We start from the raw sequence: 20,204 nt of genomic DNA, 5'->3' as shown, positions 1-20,204 counted from the left end.
CGTTGGCCGGGCCGCCAGGCTCCCCAGAGAAGGCAGCGCGAGAAGTGGGTGTGTGTACACAGCAGGATGCAGGGATCGCGGGCCGCCAGGCCCCCAGCCCACGGGATATGGGGGCCGGTTAGGTCCCTGCACCTGGCGCCACCCGCTGGGCGATGCCACTGAAGATGATGGCTCCTTTCGGGGGAGCATCGCACCGTGTCTTCTCTTCTCACCACATCTGGTAGCTCAAGCTTCTCTCTATGTCCTCTCACCCTCCATCTGTCCCCTCCCTCTTTGTCTGCTTAGCGCCTCTGAACATCCTGCCCTCTTCTACGGCCCAACTCTATTGCGGTCACCTCCCCGGGGACCCTGGCCCCCTAACCGGCCCGCCGGTTCGGGTCTCACCCAGAACAGCAGGTTGAAGCCGAGCAGCAGATACTTGATGCACCGCAGGCCCCCGCGAAAACGCCCCATGCTGCGACCCCGGCGGCGGGCTCCCGATTCCCCAGGCCCGCGCCTAGCCCCGGGAGCGGCGGGCGCCGGTGGGAGGGGCGGGGCGGGTTGGGAGGGGCGTGACCTGTGGGCGTGGTCTGCGGGCGGGGATCTGGACGCGAGCGGCTAGCTGGCTGTGGCTGGGGCGCCCTGGGGTGGAGATACCGGTCCCACGCACCCGCTCCGACCCTTGGAGGTAGCACCACCTTCGTCTACGCCGGTGGGCTTGGGCTACTGTAGCTATCCGAGCACGCCCACTCTGGACGCGGGGTCCATTTAGTCAGTACCGGGTGCCCAGACTCCCTTGAGGCCCTCGATGATGGTTGAAGTTATCTTGGGTGTCTATGGAAACCTAGGGAGGTGACTTCAGATGGTAAAGCCAACAGGACCGGTGAAGTCCGTAGAGAACTCAGTGGTGAGGCGCCAGGTAGAGTCCGGGGCTGCGGTTAAGCAGAGTCCTGCAAGCGCCCAGGCCGCGAGGGGAGGCCGCTGCGTGGGACCCTCCCTCCTGCCGCTGCGTTCCTAGAGGACTGTTACCTTAATAGGCAAGATCTGGGAGTAGGCGCGCCAAGTGGCGGCTCTGAGCCCTGACACTGCTTCCCACCCTTCCCAGTCCAGCCCTCCAGGCCAGGGAAAGAAAGTCAGACCTCTCACTCACATCCTGCTAGGTTTTACAGATCGGGAGGGCCTTGAAAGAAGTCCAAATTCTCAGGGTCTAGACTGAGATGTGTAGATCAGGGAAAGGGGGAAGAGTTCTGTTTTGCTTTGTTTTTATTAAGCTAGGCGAATGGTGAAGAATCGGGCACTCATTTCAGTTGACTAAGTGTCTACAATATGTGGTGTCAGACGGCACGGGGTAGACAGGAAAAGTGTAAAATCAGGGAGCTTGTGCATTAATTTGGCAACACTCTAAGTGCCAATTATAGCCCGGGCATAGTAGCAAGCCCTAGGGACCCCGGAAGAATGCCAGGCTTGCTATCACATCTTTACTGAAGGGCACAGATTTTGTAAGCAAGCAACTGTTGGAGCAAGGCGAGGTGGGTGGGCTAGGTGCTGGGCAAGAGACTGGCCTCTCTGCCTTGACTAAGCAAGGCTTTTCAAGAAGAGTGGAGCTGATCCTGATTTGTAAACTAGGTGCCAGTAGAGAGAGCAGGTGGGTTGTGAGGGGGTGGGGGAGGAAGGTGGGAGGGAGAGGAGAGAAAGAAAGCACAGCCTAGCCTGGGAGCAGGAGTCAGGGAGATGGCCAAGGTGAGGGGAGTCAGGAGGATATCAGAGCAAATCACAGAGGGCAGGCCCTTGACCAATGTGTCACACTATCCCATTATCCTGGGCCTCTCTTTCCCATCTCAGTGTGGAGATTGTAGTACCTGCTTCAAAAGAGTTGTGAAGATTAAGGGGTTAATATATTTAAAGTGACCAGATCAGTGAGGGGCATGAAGTATGATACAAGATAGCCAGGACATCACCAACCATTCATTCAATTTCTTCCGTGTTACCTTCAGGCATATCTCCGTCTTTGAGAAGCTAGTGAATTTTATTTATGAAAGTGAGAAGGACAATGAAAGTGCTGCTTCTGGTAGTAACAATGAACTGGAGACTAAGAAGAAGTCATTAGGTATGCAGAGGCGAAGCCCTGGTTTCAGTTACACTTACAGCTCTCTATCACCTCAGTTTTGCTTTGAAAGAGGAACAAATTAATGAGTGGTCTCTACTATCCAGTAGGCATTCAGTAAATCAACTGAGGGAACAGCGACATTATACTGTTGTGTTTATATTGTTGAATTTTATGTCTGTAATATTTACAGATTATATATTCTGTAGTCTCTGGAAATAGAACTCCTATTATGATACATAATAAATCCATTGTTCTTCCATCCTGTAAACCTTGTACATTTACTAGAAATGTTTCATTGCATGCCTAATGTGACACTTTTAGATCTGCAGTATATACTTAACCCATAGCTTAGTAACTTTTCCTGTTGCTGTGATAAAGTAGCAAAGGAGGAACGGGCTCACAGTTAAAGCATACATCACATGGAGGTCCCCTCAGCAGGAACTTGAAGCAAGCTGGCCACATTGTATTCAGTGGCAAGAATCAGAGAGTTCTAAATGCTTGCATTCCAGAGCAGGATTTCAACCTAGGGAATGGTACCAACCACAGTAGGCAGGTCTCACCCCAATTAATCTAACCAAGCTATTCTCTCACTTGCATGACTAGAGTCTTGTCTCCCAGCTGATTCTAGATCTAATCAAATTTTTGATTGAAATTAATCATAAAAGCTCCCCTTCACAAAGTTACACTTCACAAAGTCTTAGGCTGCTTGGCAGGGCTGGCTTAAAATGAGGGTGAGTCACCTTTCCCCACCCTAAGGCAATCCGTTCCCTTTGTAGCTCAGAAAAATCAACATACAGGTGTTGAAGCTAATGGGATGGGAGTGGTGGCTCCTGAGAACCCGTTGCTCTCTCTTCTCATTGCTGTTGAATATGGATCTTTTACTTGAAGTTGTATCCTTCTTGATACGAGGCTGGGGACAGACCCAACACTGAGAACAACAAAGCAGAATGTTGAAAAACTCTAGGCTGTAGATGGCATTACTTCAATTCCAAAGTCACTTTTGACTCTAGTTTTTAGAGTGTCCCCCACCCCCTGTGTGTGTGTGAGCGTGAGTACGCGTGTGCAGGTACCCTCAGAGGCTGGAAGAGGCTGTCAGATCCTCAAAGACTGGAGTTACAGGTGCTTGGAAGTCACCTGACACGATGGTAGGAACAGAATCCAGGTCCATCGGAAGTTCAGGAAGCACTCTTAACCTCTAGCCACTTCTCCAGCTCTACTTTGGTTTTCAGTATGTATGTGTATCATGTGTCATTGTGGCTGAGAGCATCCTAGCTAATGACACATTTGAAGATTCAGTTTTATATTCAAATTAAGGATACATTAAATGTCACAACGAGGACATTAACTTTTAAACGAATTGCCAGTGCTATTGTGCTGTAGTGCTACATGTGCAAAAAATGATTATGGAAAATATTTCCTCTTGCCCATCCCCTGCAACATTTCATTATTAGTATTTTCAGACATACAACAAACTCAAAATATCAGGCAGCAAATACTATATCACCATCATGTAGATTTCCCAATAAACATCCCGTTTCTGTCTTCTTACTTATCTGTATAGTTGTCCGATTGTGTTTCTTGTTTTTGTTTGTTTGTTTGTTTTCTCTGTGGAGACAGACAGGGTTTCTCTGTGTAGCCCTGGCTGTTCTGGAACTCACTCTGTAGACCACACTGGCCTTGAACTCAGCAGAGATCTGCCTGTCTCTGCCTCCCAAGAGCTGGGGTTAAAGGTGTGCGCCACCACTGCCTGGCTAGCTGTCCTTTTGTAAACCCCTTATTCATTTTGCATTACAAGTGTTTCACCCCAATCTCTTTAGCATAGGTGACATTAAAGTCCAAATGTTTGCTTATGGTTTTTTCCCCCCGGTTAAAATAAATCTCCAAAAATGAGTAGATTTTAGGTCTACCATTTGGTAGCGTTTGGGAAATATCCAAACTCTGTTGAGGTAAGGAGTGTCATCACAGGCAAGGGAAGAAGTTCCTGTACTTCCTTGTAGGCAGTCGGGCCCCACCCTGTAGGGCAACCTTGCTCTCACATACTTGACACTGCACGGCCTTTATCCTCACACGTTCAAATGGATATGTAAAATTATTTCTTGTAAGTTTGGTGTTTTTGTTTTTGTTTTATTGGTGTTTTGAGACAGAGTTTCTCTGTGTAGCCCTGGCTGCTTCACTCTGTAGACCAGGCTGGCCTTGAACTCAGAAATCCACCTGCTTCTGCCTCCCAAGTGCTGGGATTAAAGGCATGTGCCACCACTGCCCGGCAGTTTGGTATTTTTAACAGATGTCATTTTTGGTGTATCTCAAATATTAAATGTCTTAAAGAAAATTGTTACAATGCTCACTTCAGTAACTCGCAGTAGAAACTGCTTGCCAGTGTGATCCGCCACCCACTGTCATCTTTTTGAAAGCAAACGAACAACCTCTTCTTGAACAGGAGGAATTTTACAGCTTTCCCTTTTCTTCTTAAATACGTATTTTCAGGTAAATCTAAAATAAAGTATTTTTATGCTTCAAAGATTTTTTTCTCTCAACAGTCTTTTTATACTTGTCTGGACAAAAATGACTGCATGGTGGTCAACATGAATTACTCTTTTCTCTTGAGATCTGTAAGACTTGGAGTGTTAATTAGCTTTCTAGGGACCAAGATATCCTCAAAATTATTTTTAGAGTACCGTTGACTAAAATAGCATATAGTTTTAAATGAACAACCATTAAGCATCAAGATAGGACGCTACCGACAATTCCTCTCTTTTGATATGACACAAATTTACTTTTGTCGATTTAATAGTGGGTTTTAACATGGCATTCTTGGTACATTTTGTATCAATATACTTTGTTCTTATTCTTTCACTCCTCTGCTGTCCTCTCTCTGCCTCTCTCCCTTCCAAATAGCTCCCTTTCTTCTTCTTCCTTTAAGTCTTACTTTCTGCTTTCTTATTAATATATTCTATTACCTAGTTCTCACTTCCTCTAGATTCATTGTTCTCCTCTAATGAGTCCTTTGCTAGTATGATGACCTACTGTCACATATAAACACACATACAACACACACACACACACACATAACACATACCATACCACACACACACCCCACCCCACCCCCACACACCACATACACACACACACACCCCCCACACACCACACCATATCACACATACACACCCCCCCACACACACCACACCATATCACACATACACATACCACACCACACCACACACCACACACACACATACACACACACATACACCCCACACACCCCACACCATACCACACATACACACACCACAGCACATATCACACATACCACACACCACACACACACATCACATACACACATCATACATACACACACCATACCACACCACACCACACACACACACACACACCACACACCCACCACATACCACACACACACACACACACACACCACACTACACCACACATGCACTGCATACTACACACATACACACCACACACATACACACCACAGACATACACACACTACACACACATCACACCACATACACACACCACACGCACACACACACACACACCACACTACACCACACACACACACTGCATACCACACACATACACACCACACACATACACACACTACACACACATCATACCACATACACACACCACACACACATACACACACCACACCATACATCACACACACATACCACACACACACCACACAATACACACCAGACACACACACACACACACACACACACACACACACACACACACTCATATATGCATACATGTACTCTTAAATCTGGGCTCCATATATGAGGGAGAGCATTGCACTTATCTCTTAGAATCTGGTTTATTTTACTTAACACAACGTTTTCCAGATACATCTATTTTTCTGCAAATGTCATGATTTCATTTTTTTCCCATGGCTGCTAAATTTCAGTTGATTCATGTGCCACACATTTGTGTGTGTGTGTGTGTGTGTGTGGTGTGGTGTGGTGTGTGTATGTGATATGTGGTGTGGTGTGTAGCCTATGAAGCACACTTCTTTATCCATTCATACGCTGCTAGATATGTAGGCTGCTTCTATTCCTTGGCTGCTGGGAATAGTGCAGCATTGAACATGACCATGCAGGTATCTGTGTAGTATGCTCACCTGCCGGGTTCACAATAGCGGTCAAAAAGGCTCCCTTCCCCCACATCCTCACCAGCATTTGTTGTCATGTGTTTCCTTGGTGATAGTCATTCTGATTAGGGTTGAGATGGAATCTTACAGACGCTTTAATTTCTATTTCTCTGTTGGCTAAGGACGTTGAACACAATTTCCATTCTTTATTGTAGTATTCTAAGTGTTTATTGGTCATTTCTAGTTCTTGTTTTTTTAACAGTCTGGATGGTTCATTGACTCACTTACTAATGAAGTGATCTGGGCTTTCTTTCGTTTAATTTCTGGAGTTCTTTGAGTATTCTAGCTATAAATCTTCAATCTGCTATAAAGAGATAAATATTTTTCCCCCTTCATTCTGGCGACCACTTTCTTGGCTGTGCAGGATCTTTTTAGCTGTGTTTAATCCCATTTGTCAAATAGAATTAGACAATTCTTCCCTTGATGGGATTGGTAGGGTTAGTGTTTTATGAGATTATGCATTTATGAATATAAGTTATATATTGCTAGCCACACAACACAGAGTTCAGGATAAATTCTCTTAATATTTTGGTAGTGTTTTTTGTTTGTTTGTTTATTTTTTTGTTTGTTGGACAAGGTCTTATTACATGACCCAGGTTGGCCACGAACTTGTGATCACCTGCTCTCTAAACTACTGATTAGATGCTTCATTCACAGATTTATCTATTTTAAAAATATTTATTATTGTATTGTTTAAAGATTATTATATATTGTTTCTTCCTATTCTTCTTATTATTGAGACAGAGTCTCCCTCTGTGGCCCTGACTGGCATGGTGGAACTTGCTTTGTAGATCAAACTGGCCTTGAACTCACAGGTGCCTGCCTCTGTGTCCCAGGTGCTGGGATAAAAGGTGTATGTCACCTTGGTCAACAAAAGGTATTTTTAATGATTAATCCAATTGGCCATCCTTTTTCAATCTTATTGAAAGCATAGGGTTGTCACCCTTTTAACTTATGGGAATGTTTATTAGTCATATAGTAGTTATTTTTCTCTCAACATTTACAGTGTTTTGCAAGTTGGTGGTCCAGAGAGTTTTACACCCATGGGAAATGTACCACAGACAGGTTAAGGATAGGAAAGTGATAGATCCTTTAAGAAGGCAGGTCCTGGGCTGGTGAGATGGCTCAGCGGGTAAGAGCACTGACTGCTCTTCCGAACGTCCTGAGTTCGGATCCTAGCAACCACATGGTTGCTCACAACCACCTGTAATGAGATCTGATGTCCTCTTCGGGTGTGTCTGAAGACAGCTCCAGTGTATTACACTGGAGCGAGTGGGGCCGGAGCGAGTGGGGCCATCCTGAGTTCAGTTCCCAGTAACTGCATGAGGGCTCACATCCATCTGTACAGCTACAGTGTACTCATACACATAAAATAAATAAAAATAAATAAATCTTTGAAAAGAAGGCAGGTCCTCAGAGGCATGGTGTCAATTGTGTAGAAAGAAGTACAGCTGGAAATGGAGTTTAGAACAGCATCCTGAGTGGGTGGAAGAGACACTTGTAGTACACACTAGATTGTGTGTACTACACAAGATTCCTGAGGTAAGCAACTAATAAAGAGAACGGTTTATTTTGATACTTCCCTGATCAGCAGGTTCCATTGCTTTGGGCCTGTGGTAAAGCATGCCTTGGTAAAAGCCTATGATGGATCAAGATTACCCATTTCACTCAAGGAAAAGATAGGAAGAAGGGAAGAGATAGGGGTCTCATTATGCCTTTCCAGAAAGATCTGAAGACTCTCAGTAAATCCCACTTCCCAGCAGCACTGAGCATGGGAACAAGCCTTGCTGAGTGAATCTTGAGGGAATGAGATGGTCACTGTTACTCGTCTACCTGACAGGATCTGGAATCACCTAAGAGACAACTGCTGTGAGGGCTTCTCTAGGCTCTGGGCGTGCCTTTGTGGGACTGTCTTGATTAGGTTAATTGATGGAGGAAGACCCATTTTAACCTTGGGCAGGACCGTTCCCTGAGCAGGGAGAGGTCCTGGAATGTACAAATTGGAGGAAGTGAGCTGAGAAGTGGCAGCCATCACTCTTTGCTTCCTGACTGAGGGTGTGACCTGAGCTACATCAAGCTCATTTCTTCTTAGTCATAATGAATTGTATGCCTGAACTGTGAGCCAAAACCCTTTCTCCTTTTGGGTGTGTTTGTCAGGGTGTTGTATTTGGTTGAAGGAAAAGAAACTAAGACAGGGGGCATCCATATAAACCCATAGTAAACACTTAAAGAAGCCTGGGAAGAAGAGACCAAAAAGGTAAGAAGAAACTTAGAAGAAAGCTATAGTAATAATGTTTTTGTACACTGTGTAAAGTTTACCCTTGTGTTACTCAAATGCTGATTTCTCTGCCCTCATATCTTGTTTCAATCCAGACACAGTATTGTACCGCTTAGATCAAGAGTGTCCAGTCTCAAGCTTGTGTAAACACTTCTTACCATTTATTCTCCACCTTGTCAATAAATGCTGATCACCCAAAGGCTGGGCAGAATAAACAACAGGGCGGGATGTCTGCCAACCGGAGGGAGGAGAGAGGAAGAGAGGGGGGTTCTGATCAGTGAGGAGGATGGAGGATTTGGAGCCATAAGGAAGAGGTCTGGAGAGATCATGGGAACACAACTGAAGCCCAAAGAGCTGGGGCAGTAACAATATGCAAGTATCATGGGGTGGGACTGGGAGGTAGCCAGATTAGCACAGAAGTCTAAGGAAGATCATTTAACTGCTCAGCTATTGAGGTACAGTTTTAAGTAAATATTGATTTATCGTGTAAATTGTTGGGGCCTAACACAAGGTAAAGATATACAGCTACCTGATTAATTTACTGCTACGTATATATTAAGAATAATTTATTTACAGAAAGCCATGCTCCAGAGACAGAGGCAGGGGAAGTGCTGGAAGGAGGGAGGTCACATTGCATAATGCCTCAGCAATAGCGGGTAAGTAGCAGTTCATTGGGTTTGGTGACCTGGTTCCTCTGGCACTACTGCCTGGGTTAGGGCCTTTTTAGAAGGGTTGGGGAGGGCCCAGCGGATGGCAGGAAGCCACAGTGATTGACTTTCAAGAAGGTTGGCTGGAAGAGTGGCAGAGCAAGAGACTATTTATTTCCTTCTTCATGAGGAAGGTAAAGATGTGCTTCCAGTTTCTGGGAAGAAGAAGAAAATGAGGAATGTGGGCCAATGAAGAACAAGACAGGAGTTGAGACAGGACACTGCCAGCTCATCAGAAACGAGAAGAAACAGGCAGAGGTGGCCTGCTGGTGTTTCCTAACTAACCCCTGAGCCCTGGTCATCTGCTTTTGTTACCTGTGGAGTTTTCTACCTATAGTTTTAGTGCCTGGTGCCCTGTATATTGTGTGATTTATTATTTACTTTAAAATTTTAATACATTTGTCTCTCTGTTTAGTGTGAGATTGTATTTGTGTGGGCACATAACCATACACATGTGGCAGCCAGAGGCCAGCTTGTGAGGGTGGCTTCTCTCCTCCACCATGAGGGCCCTTGGGATTAGAACCCAGATTGTCATGCTCGGCACCATCTGTACTGGCCCTACTGTGTGGTGTAAAACACTAATTAAAAAACAAGGTAATGTTGCTCATTTTCCTAGTAGATTGTGAGACAGTTCTGAGTTCCCAGCTAGAGTTTTGTTCCCCCAAGGGGATGTCCCGAGCCTTCTGCTGATCATCTCGAGGCAGTGGCACCTTGCTAATTCAGACAGCAGAGTCACTAGCTTGTGGTTGTGTTCTCTGGGAAGATTCCTTCACACCCACACCAAATCAAAACACAGGTGTTTCCTTGCCCTTTTTTTTGCACAGTGACTTTATTTCGAATCTTGAGAATATAGCTCCTGGGATGGGCAGGTTTGGGTGGGGCATCCTAACAGACTATTTTAGTCTAGGGTTTCAGGCTTAACGTCACAAACCCCAAGCCATGGAAACTGTTAACAGAAACTCTGGGCAGAGGGGTAGCTTTGCCATCTGCCAGCTTCCCAAGGTTCTTGTTTTCACTTCGTTTTGACCTTCTTTTCTTTTTGTGGTAGCTCACCAGTATATGTGTGTGTGCACACCTGTTTGCATTTATGTGTTTGTGCATGTGCATGCATAGCATGTATGTGCCCATACATGTGTGTGTACAACTATTTGCATTTGTAAGTGTATGTGCCTATATGTGTGTGCCTACCTATTTGTGTTCATGTATTTGTGCATGTGTGTGTATGTGCACTCATGGTGTGTATGTTTCCTTATGTGTGTGTATACCTATTTACATTTGTGTTTGTGTGTGTGCACATATGCATGCATGTACCCGTGTGTGTGTGTGTGTGTGTGTGTGTGTGTATGTGTGTGTGTGTGTGTGTGTGTGTGTGTGTGTGTGTGAAGTGCTGATGTGTTTCATACAGTATTTTGGATTTAATGGAGGAGGTAGCTCAGATGTCAAGTGTGCCCGCCTGTTAGAAAGGAAGCCTGATGCGCCTACTGTCATAACTCTGGCTTGGATAAATACAGCACGAGTGATTTTGGACTGTTGGGTTTGCCGTGTATGGATCTGGTTGCTATGTAGCTGCTGGAAAACAGTCTGTGGGCTCAGGGTTTCTAAACCAACCATTTTATGGATGCCCAGAGAAGGAAGGAGAGCAAGGGCTTGGGTTTGCTGATTACACACTGTCGCCATGGTCACCAGTTGCAGGGCTCTTCTCTTGCAATCTTTTTCCAGTGGCATCAGGCAGCGATGGCTTCCTTTTTTTTTTTTTAGCTTCTGGTATTTGCTGCTAAGGAAGGGTTGTTTGTTCGCTTGTGGGGACTGGTGGTTCAAAAGACAGGGCAAAGAGTCTGGGGAGGAGAGTCCAGAGGAAACAGACTGATCCTGTGGCTTAGACAGAGGGTTTTGAAACAACCGGCTGGTTTTAGTTTCACTTTTGTAGGGGTCAGATCTGAGAGAAACAGAACTGGCTCAGGTCTGAGCACTAAATCTAAATGTTTATCCTGCCTCATAGGTGACTCCCACAGGAATCATGTGAATTAGAAAAGGCTCCTTTAAGAATTACAGAATATAGCCGGGCGGTGGTGGCGCACGCCTTTAATCCCAGCACTTGGGAGACAGAGGCAGGTGGATTTCTGAGTTCGAGGCCAGCCTGGTCTACAGAGTGAGTTCCAGGACAGCCACGGTTACACAGAGAAACTCTGTCTCGAAAAACAACAACAAAAAAAAAAAAAAAAAAAAAAAAAAAAAAAAAAGAATTACAGAATATGAGGCAGCGAGATGGCTCTGTGAATAGAGGCACTTGCTGCCAAATGTGATTTTAGTCCCTTAGGGCCCACATGGTGGGGAGAGAGCAATGACTCCCTTGAGGTTTCCTCTGACCTCCACACATTCTTTCATTGAATACATCTAAAAACAGCATGGACTAAGAATATAGCATAATTTTTAGCATGATTCTTTTCTCTATATGTTTCAATGAACTCCAAAGACCAAGACAGAAATCATCAGTATCTAAGTCCTTCTACATTCTAGAGAAGACCTGTGTATGTTCACCATTGTGTATTTATGCAGGAGATCTACTGAAGAGAATTGGTTCCCACGGTTATGAAAGATTGAAGATTCCAGTTGACTTGTTGAACTGGGAGAGCCCATGATGTAGTTCTTACTTCTAATCTAGTGACCTGAGAAGCAGGGGACCTAATTATGTAATCCTCTGGACTGAAAGCTGGGAGGCCTGAGACCCATAGGAGCACAGCTCCCCAGTGATATCTCCTAAGTGAACACAGCCCTCCCCACCCCAGCCCGGCAGAGGTGAGCTAAACCTGCATATGGTGAGCTCATGAATGAGAAAAACTTTTGTTTTCAGTGACTGATTGGGTGGAGCTGTTGGGTGACAATAACCAACGTACTGATTGCCATACAGGAAAATGCCTATATAACTTCCTAGTTTATTTTGGCCAAAGTCTGAGAAATGATTCTAAATTCCTAATAGGAAAATAGGTGTCATAAGTGTGTCACAAATTGTCCACATGCTTTAAAGAGCTAGGTTAAGATGATGAGCCTTTTATGCACATAAGATACTAGTGGACTAAATCATGTAATTATAGAAGGGAAGGGGGTGTTTATAATTACTAAACTATAGATACTAAAATCCCTGCCCAGTCCCCACACAGCCCAAAAAGAAAATGCAGAAAGCTGATGCTCTGTGTCCATGACTGTATCTGGGAGTGTAACCAACTGTACATCAGATGCATTTTTAAACACGTTGTGTCTGTGCCGAACAGATAGATGTTTTGTGCTGGCCTCTGAAAATACACATGATGACTTCTGTATAGCGTCTACTTGCATTAGGTGGTATGAATAAAGGAGAGATGGTTTCAAGTGCATGGGAGGATGTGTGGAGATTATATCCAAGTGTGCCATTTCCCACAGAGACTTGGGGATGTGTGGACTTGGGAATTTGCAGGAGGTTGAGAGATCTTGATACACTGGATACTGAGTGAAAACGATCCCTAGAGTATTTTAAAAACCCTTAAACAGACAACAACTGCATTTTTTTTCAGTCTTAGAGAACAGAGAGATAGACATCAAAATCCCAGTTGCAAGGTGGCAGGTTGCTTATGAGAAGATTCCAGTCTCAAGGCTAGCCCAGAAACTTGAGAAAGGGATGCCTGACATGAGTTACCAAACGTGCTGAGATGTGTGGTGTCTTAGCCGTCTCCCAGTGACAGGGTGGCCCTCATACCAAGGGCCAGTAGTGTTTCCTCTGGGGAGGCAGAGGAAAGGCCTCATGCCAGGGCTAGCATAAGGCAAGAGGTGACAGGCTGAATGGAACATGGAAACTCAACTTCTGGCTACTTCTACACAGGTTTTCTTCTTTGTTTTATGATGTGGCAGCCATGTTTAAGGGAAAGGCTGCCTCTACCAACCCTCAGGGATAGAATGTGGTAGGCCTGAGGGAGTCACTGACCATAGTCCCACTTCCCTGGCCACAGATGCGAATAGTCATACTTCTAATCTGTAAATTCAACCAATTGGGAATATGAAGTGTTGGGGGGGGGGAAGTTGCATCTGCATTTAATAAGTAAAGATGTTTTCTTGTCATTCCCTAAACAGTATTACAACTAGTTACATAGCATTGACATGCATTAGGTATTATACATAATCTGAGAATGGTTTAAAACATATGGTTATATGAAAATACTATGCAATTTTATTAAATACCTGTAGATTTATTTCTTATTTAAGATTTATTTTCTATTTTATGTTAATGAGTGTTTTGCCTACATGTGTAAAATGTACCACATGCATGTCTGGTGCCCTCAGACACTAGGAGAGGGTGCTGGACTCCTTGGACCTCGAGTTTCAGATGATTTTGAGCTGCCATGGGGTGCTGAGAATCGAACCTGGTCCTCTTAGCCACTGGGTCATCTTCACAGACCCACATCTGCAGATTTCTCTACCTTGGGATCCTGGAATCTCACCCTGTAGACATGAATGCAGACAATAAGATTTGTTTATACACGGAGATCAAGTTATGGTTTATTAGTTAGCTGTTTATAGCGATGTACATAGGGAATATTTGAACAATAATGAAAATATTGCTTTTGATGAAGCAAATCAATAAAAGAAGATAACTGAGTCGATCAATATTCAGGAGACGATCATAGCGATGGCACCCAGATATGACAGAAGTCGTCAGCAGGGAGGGGGTTACCGTTTCATGGGGGAAAGGGTTCACTTTAAGAGGGTCTGTATAGCCTTTCCTTCACATTCTTAACACTTAGTTCTTCTTCCTTTAAACAGGTGTGTGTGTGTGTGTGTGTGTGTGCGTGTGTGTGTGACTATGCACACGCATATATGCACATGCCCATCCACATGCAGAGACAAAAGGAAGATGTCAGGAGCCCCACTCAGTCACACTCCACTTGATTCCCTTGAGGCAGGGTCTCTCACTGGATTTGGAGCTAGGCTGCCAGCCAGCAGACCTGAATGATCATTCTGTCTCTCTCACCCTGACCAACAGCTCTGGGGTTAGAGACATGTTTGAGGATGCTGGGAGTTTTGCATGGGTTCCAGAGACTTGAACTTGAGTCTGCCCAGTGTACTCTTACCCACGGAACCATCTCCAGCCCACATTTGCTTGGTTCTTATTGTAAATTCATCAGCTTGTTTCACATGGGAGTGGCGTGTTTGTAAATGACAGGCGTTGCGAAAAACAGACAGCTCTTGATTCCGGCATTGATGCTTCGACTATTTGACACATTACATACCACAGTCTCATCTGTCTTTAGAGTCAGACACTCTTACTGCACCAAACAGTGTTCATTTAGATGCAGTGCAGGAGTCTCCATGTAAATGAAGGGCATTTTTTTTTTCTTCAGGAACTGTTAAGCTGAAGCTTCAGACCTGCACAGAGACACCCGGGCTGTGCTTCTGGTGAACACACCAGCCTGGAGTCACATGGAGATGCCTCGTCTCACCCTGATACCCAGCTCCTCTGTACATTTTTTTTTTCTTCAGAGCTTGTCTACTTTCTTTGAAGCATTGTGGGTTTCTTAAGCTATTGCATCCCACATTAAAATGTTCTTCTTGTGAAAATTATGTATTGAATTAGCACATTTTGGGCAAAACTTGCCAATTCAGGGAGGAAATTGCTATTCCATTCCTACAGATAGATCTCCTGAGGAGACATGGCTCTGGCTTCTCTGGGGAACTTCCTTCCTCCCATTTGTAGACCCCACAATTGGCTTTCTCTGGCATGCTGTCCTGCATACCCAGAATCTCCTCTATAGCCAGAAGAGACACCTTCCTTCTCACGAAAAACACTTCTGGGTCAGCCTTCATCCTTGGATGAATAGGCCCTACCTGTAGTTTAGATGGCATGGTGGGGTTTCTATTCAGTTTCTCCTGCTGTTTATTACTGTATCTGGTGGCTTGTGTATTTTGTGGTGGTTTCTTTCTCTTTGAAAGCTACAGTCGAGTCAGAGAACAAAGCCTAGGGAAGAGCTTTCATGATGTGTGACCTCATTCACAGTGCCATCTGGAAGCTTCTTTCTCTACTTCTCTCCCAAACTCCCAGATGGCTTGTGTCCTTGACAAGTTGTTGCTAGAAAGAGGTTGTTTCCTTGGTAAGACCTTTGGAACCTCTAATCTGAGTCTAACGACTCCCTACAGCCTTTTTTTTTTTTTTAAATAAAGAATCTGCAGTAGACATTGATGGCCTCCCCCCCCCAATTGTGCTGAGGGTAGAAATCAAAGTGATAGGCATGTTAGCAAGTAAGTGCTCTACCTCAGAGCCATACCACAAGGACAAGCTCCTGATGGATTAGTTGTTCTCCAGAATTCCTCTGACGTCTTTGGGACTGTCACTTAGCTACTTTGTGACTTTCTCTCTTGGAAGCTGTTTGATTGAGAACCCGTCAGGCTAATGGTGTTGTCTGGCCACAGTGAAGGGGGCTGGCAAGCCAAGCTCTGTGCCTTCAGGTCTGGCCCCTGGAGAACTTGAATTTTAAGAGGAGTGACTGAGGACTGGAGAGCAATGGAGCCATTCATTCTGTCAAAAGTGGATCATTCCTGGCCGTTTGAGTCTATGGCATAGCCTTTGCTCCTGCCCTTCTCCAGCCCTTCTCTCTGATGTGAGCTGTCTTCTTCCAATATGCTAGCTTTATACTGAAGACAACCAGACTCTGATACTGTTACTTATAGCCAAAGAACCCCAGACAAGCTGCCTCCAATTCTCTATTCTATGTCCTTTCCTAGGCTTCATCCCCTTTAAGGCTCTGTAATGGCACCGAAGCCCAACAAAGAACCATGAACCAGATAGCTTGGAAACAATGGCAACTATTTCATATATTTCTAGAGCAGTAGTTTTTAACCTGCGGGTTGAGATCCCCTTGAGGGGGTTGAATGACCTTTCCCAGGGATCACATATGAGATATTCTGAATATCGAATATTCTGATATCAGATATTTACATTACAATTCACAATAGTAGCAAAAATTATAGTTATGAGGTAGCAAGGAAATAGTTTTATGGTTGAGATCACCACAGCATGAGGAGCTGTATTAAGGGGTCACAGAGTAAAGAAGGTTGAGGACCATTGTTCTAGCGGCTTGTAAGAGAAGACCAAGATTTGAGCACCAATAGATTGGTGTCTAGAGAGGCTCTTGTCTCACAGTGGCTGGCACTTTCCAGCTGTGGCTTCACGCCGTAGAAGGAATGACAACTCCTTTGAGGTCCTTTATGAGGGCATGGATGACATTCATGAGAGAGTCTCATTCATTACCCATTCACCTCCCAAGGACATCTGTAGTAGAAGTAATCTAAGATTACCTCTGACTAGCTTACAAATAAACTATGGCTATTTTATTTTTTATTTTGGCTTTGACAATTACTGGGGTCTATTTTGTTAACTGCTGGTCTGGCTACTTCCCCAGTGGTGTACCCCAGATACTTGCTGTTTCTTCTGGCCACATACTCACTGCCCATCTCTCCCTCCTGGTCTCTCCTCACCCCCCCCCAACTCAAAACCCACCTACTTCTAATCCCTCTGGTAACTGGTTGTAACCAATTTTATTTAACCAATAGTTTGAAGTCAAGGGACAAGGTTTCACAACAAAAGCTTGTAAGTGTGAGAATTCACTCATAGGCCTAGACCTTCCGGTACAGAATTGAGCATTACAACACACAGCAACAGACCAAACCTCAACTGTCTCTCACAACGCTCACACTGCTAGTCAGTTTTCAGCGTCTCCATGTTGATTAAAACTCAGAACCCATCGATAGCCTGCGAGGCCCAAGCTAGTCTGGTCAGTAGTGGTCTGTCCACCCACCTTCCCATCACCCTCCTCCACGTCTCCTGAGACTTCTTGCCCATTTCCCCTTCCTCGGGCACTGCATGCTTTCTGCTGGGTTTTTGCAGGTGCTCACTTGTGCCTGCAGTGCTCTTTGAGCTGGTCTTCAAGCATTCTTCCCAGCGACTGGCCAGGTTTCCTGGGTCAGAAGCTTTCCTGGGACATACCTGACACATCTCTACCATAACACATACCAGTTTGTAATTACAGTCAGCCTCCTGTGTGCATTGATTTCACACTCATGGCAGCAACAACGGATCAAAAACATGTGACCAACAACCTGTGACTGTTCTAAACAGACACACTTTCTTTTGTGTCATTATTCCCAACTTCCACCCCCCAAAAAGAATACTAAATAGCAACATAACATACATCGTATATTAGGTAGGAAGATGATTTGACGTGTCTGAGAGGATGTGTATAGTTATGAAAACACCATCCCATCATCTTACATGTGAGACTTAAGTACCTGTAGACTTGGCGGGATCCTGGATCCCATGGATGCTGAAAGACGACCTTGCGTGTCTCTGGGTGAATTATCTGCTCATTGCTTGCCTGCCTGGCTGGCTGAGAAGGTCTGCAGAGGTACGATCTATGTGTTTACTCTGTGACTGGATTCTTGTGTCTGACATAGCACTTGGCACACACAAAAAGTTTTGCTGGAATAAATGTATCTAAAAGATTTCTAGCTCATCTGAGGTATGAGCCTGTGGCACCAGCCCTCTTCTCTCATGAGGAGAGCCCAGTGCCATCTGTTCTCTTTGGAGCTTTTGTCTATAGAGGACAGTGAAGGCCGCTGGCTTGATCAAACACGTATCCATGGTTCTAGATAACATACTTCCCCCCTTCTGACCGGCTGTGCCCTCATTTGATTTCATCCTATACGACTTGATTAGATTCTTCTATTAAGTCCCATCTCATGGTGGTGTTATCATATCCCCGAAGGTAGGAATTAGAGTTATGAAGAGTCAGTTTTTTTTTCCTGAGTAGCTGAGTAGCTGGGCTTTAGCTAACTCATTTCATCTCCTTGGATCTTAACATCTTAAATGGTAGTGAAGTGTGTCCTGCTGAATATTACCTGGTGCTGGTAAATGTGCAAAGAAATGATTGTCAAAGCAAGCAGAAAATTGCTAAATGAGCATAAAATAAAAAAAATCATCATTTTATGACTTTTGAAATTCATTATAATGCTTGACCCTTTTCAGGCACCATCCAACTGGAGCACCTCAATCTATTATTTAATGTGGGGAGGGGATATGCTATAGTGCTTGTCACTACTAAGTAGCCACCCAAAGCCACATCCGGTATGATGTTATCTTATTCCATCCCCTCACTTCTCGTTTGATGAAGAGGAAACTGAGGCTAGGAGAGGTTAAGCAACATATTCAAGGTCATGCAGCTTAGAAGCTGTGGGGCTAAGAGTTGAATTTTAAAGCATGAAATTCAAAGCCAGTGTTCTCATGGGGTTCCCACAGCCTCCTTCCCCTGGTCTCAGAACAGAGATAGCTTCTGGTTACGCTAAGAGGTAAAGGATTCAGCCAGGTCTGTAGAGCTAACTAAGGGCAGATCTGGGACCATGGAGAGGCCTGTTGGCTGTCTGTCTAGTGCTCAGCTTCAGGCTTCCTCTCTTGCAGGGGTGGACACCTGAGCTGGTAGGAGGCTTCTGTTCTCATCTCTTGGAGGCATGCCTCTCACGGTCCAGGTTTCTTCTTTGTCATCGAATGTATTTATATTTATATTCCTTTCACAAAGGAGAAAATGGGAGCATAGAGAGATCGTCTGAGCTTTTCACTTCCAGGTAGAACACTTCCGAATACTGCAGTAACCGGAGAAAGCCAGATGGTTGGAATTCGAGTATGAAGAGACACGTTAGCAACGAGCAGTAAGGATGAGCTGGAAGAAGCTAGCCAATCCCCTTCTTCCTTCCTGAAGTTTTTGCCGCTTCTGAGCTTTGGCTTGGCCCTGGCCTGAGTGAGCTTAGATACCACTGAAAGAAAGAGGAAGTAGATTGTGTTTGTCTGTGGTGTTAAGAGAAAGAGACAGAACAGCCTGACTTTCCCCAGATGAAATTTGCTGGATTTGCTTTACTCAGGGGTAGATAATCTGGGCCACAACATTCACAAAACTTGGGCGTGAGCTGCCTCCATCACCAGCCTGCTTGGGTTTCAGTTTTTTCCAAGGTATCATTTCCTGCTTGTTTCTCTGGCAGTTTCTTCTGTACCGGCAAGGTTTAGTGTTGCACGGGCGTTTACCAGGTGTTGGCTCCCCCTGCTGTCAGAAAGAAGCATTGCAAGGACTTGGCAAGTTGCACAGATCTCAAGAACCAAGGACCACCAAAGTCTGAGAGGCTTTTCTCAACAGGACATTGGCTGTCCACGTGAGTGGGTCCCTGCACGATCCGGTAGCCATCAGTGCTCAGTTCACACTGCTGTTTATACACCAAGGGAGTCGGTTTATGGAGCAATGCTTTCTGATTTCTGAGAACGTAGACGGCTGTAGGTGCTGTTAGGGCCACTCCCAGCCTTCCTGGTCTTCTCTGAGCAGGCAGCAGTGGTACTTCTGATCGTGGTGGGAGCTGGATCCATCTTAGGTGCCTTGTCACTCTCAGGCTTTATTACAGCAGTGCACCAGAGCCTGGAGTCCCATCAGAGCTGAGGAACAAGAAGGGCTTCGTCTGCCTACAGGCCATTGCTGGCTGCGTTAGGGCCTCAGGGTTGTAGAGGCTAAGCTTCCTTCTTATTTACACTGCTGAGCTGTCCTAGAGCGGTGGTCCTGAACCTCACTTACCCAGCCTCACAGGGTTGTCTCAGCCCTTAGGACAGCGGTTCTCAACTTGTGAATCAAGACTCAACCCCTTTCACAGGGGTTGCCTAAGACCGTGGGAAAACATAGATATTTACATTGCAATTCATAACTGTAGCAAAATTACAGTCCTAAAGTAGCGATAAAATAATTTTACCACAACATGAAGAACTGTGTTAAAAGGTCGCAGCAGGTTAGGAAGGCTGAGAACCGCTGTCTTAGGAGGAGTCTACATTTTCAGCTAGGTTTCCTCTAGTGTCTGGGCTTCTTGTTCTCCTACCTTTCAGGTTCCCAGGTTCTTTTTTTTTTTTTTTTT

The 20,204-nt window shown here is 45.0% G+C and overlaps 1 protein-coding gene and 1 long non-coding RNA gene across 2 annotated transcripts in view; one reads left to right on the top strand and one right to left on the bottom strand.

The window, feature by feature from the left end:
- The window catches only part of Tspan2 (tetraspanin 2), a 39,329-nt gene extending 38,807 nt beyond the window's left edge, over positions 1-522 (bottom strand). Inside the window, exon 1 of the mRNA XM_031375005.1 lies at positions 385-522. Coding sequence (XP_031230865.1) covers positions 385-453 — 69 coding nt within the window. The 5' untranslated portion in view covers positions 454-522. The remainder of the gene's footprint in view (positions 1-384) is intronic.
- A 67-nt stretch (positions 523-589) lies between these two features.
- The window catches only part of LOC116093522, a 79,161-nt gene continuing 59,546 nt past the window's right edge, over positions 590-20,204 (top strand). The window contains exons 1-3 of the long non-coding RNA XR_004119736.1: positions 590-667; positions 1,974-2,086; positions 9,115-9,194. This is a non-coding gene — a long non-coding RNA (uncharacterized LOC116093522). The remainder of the gene's footprint in view (positions 668-1,973; positions 2,087-9,114; positions 9,195-20,204) is intronic.

Source organism: Mastomys coucha, unplaced genomic scaffold (assembly GCF_008632895.1).
Source record: "Mastomys coucha isolate ucsf_1 unplaced genomic scaffold, UCSF_Mcou_1 pScaffold16, whole genome shotgun sequence".
NCBI lineage: Eukaryota > Metazoa > Chordata > Mammalia > Rodentia > Muridae > Mastomys > Mastomys coucha.
Note: the sequence above shows the minus strand (reverse complement) of the source record. Positions and strands in the feature narration are given on the sequence as shown.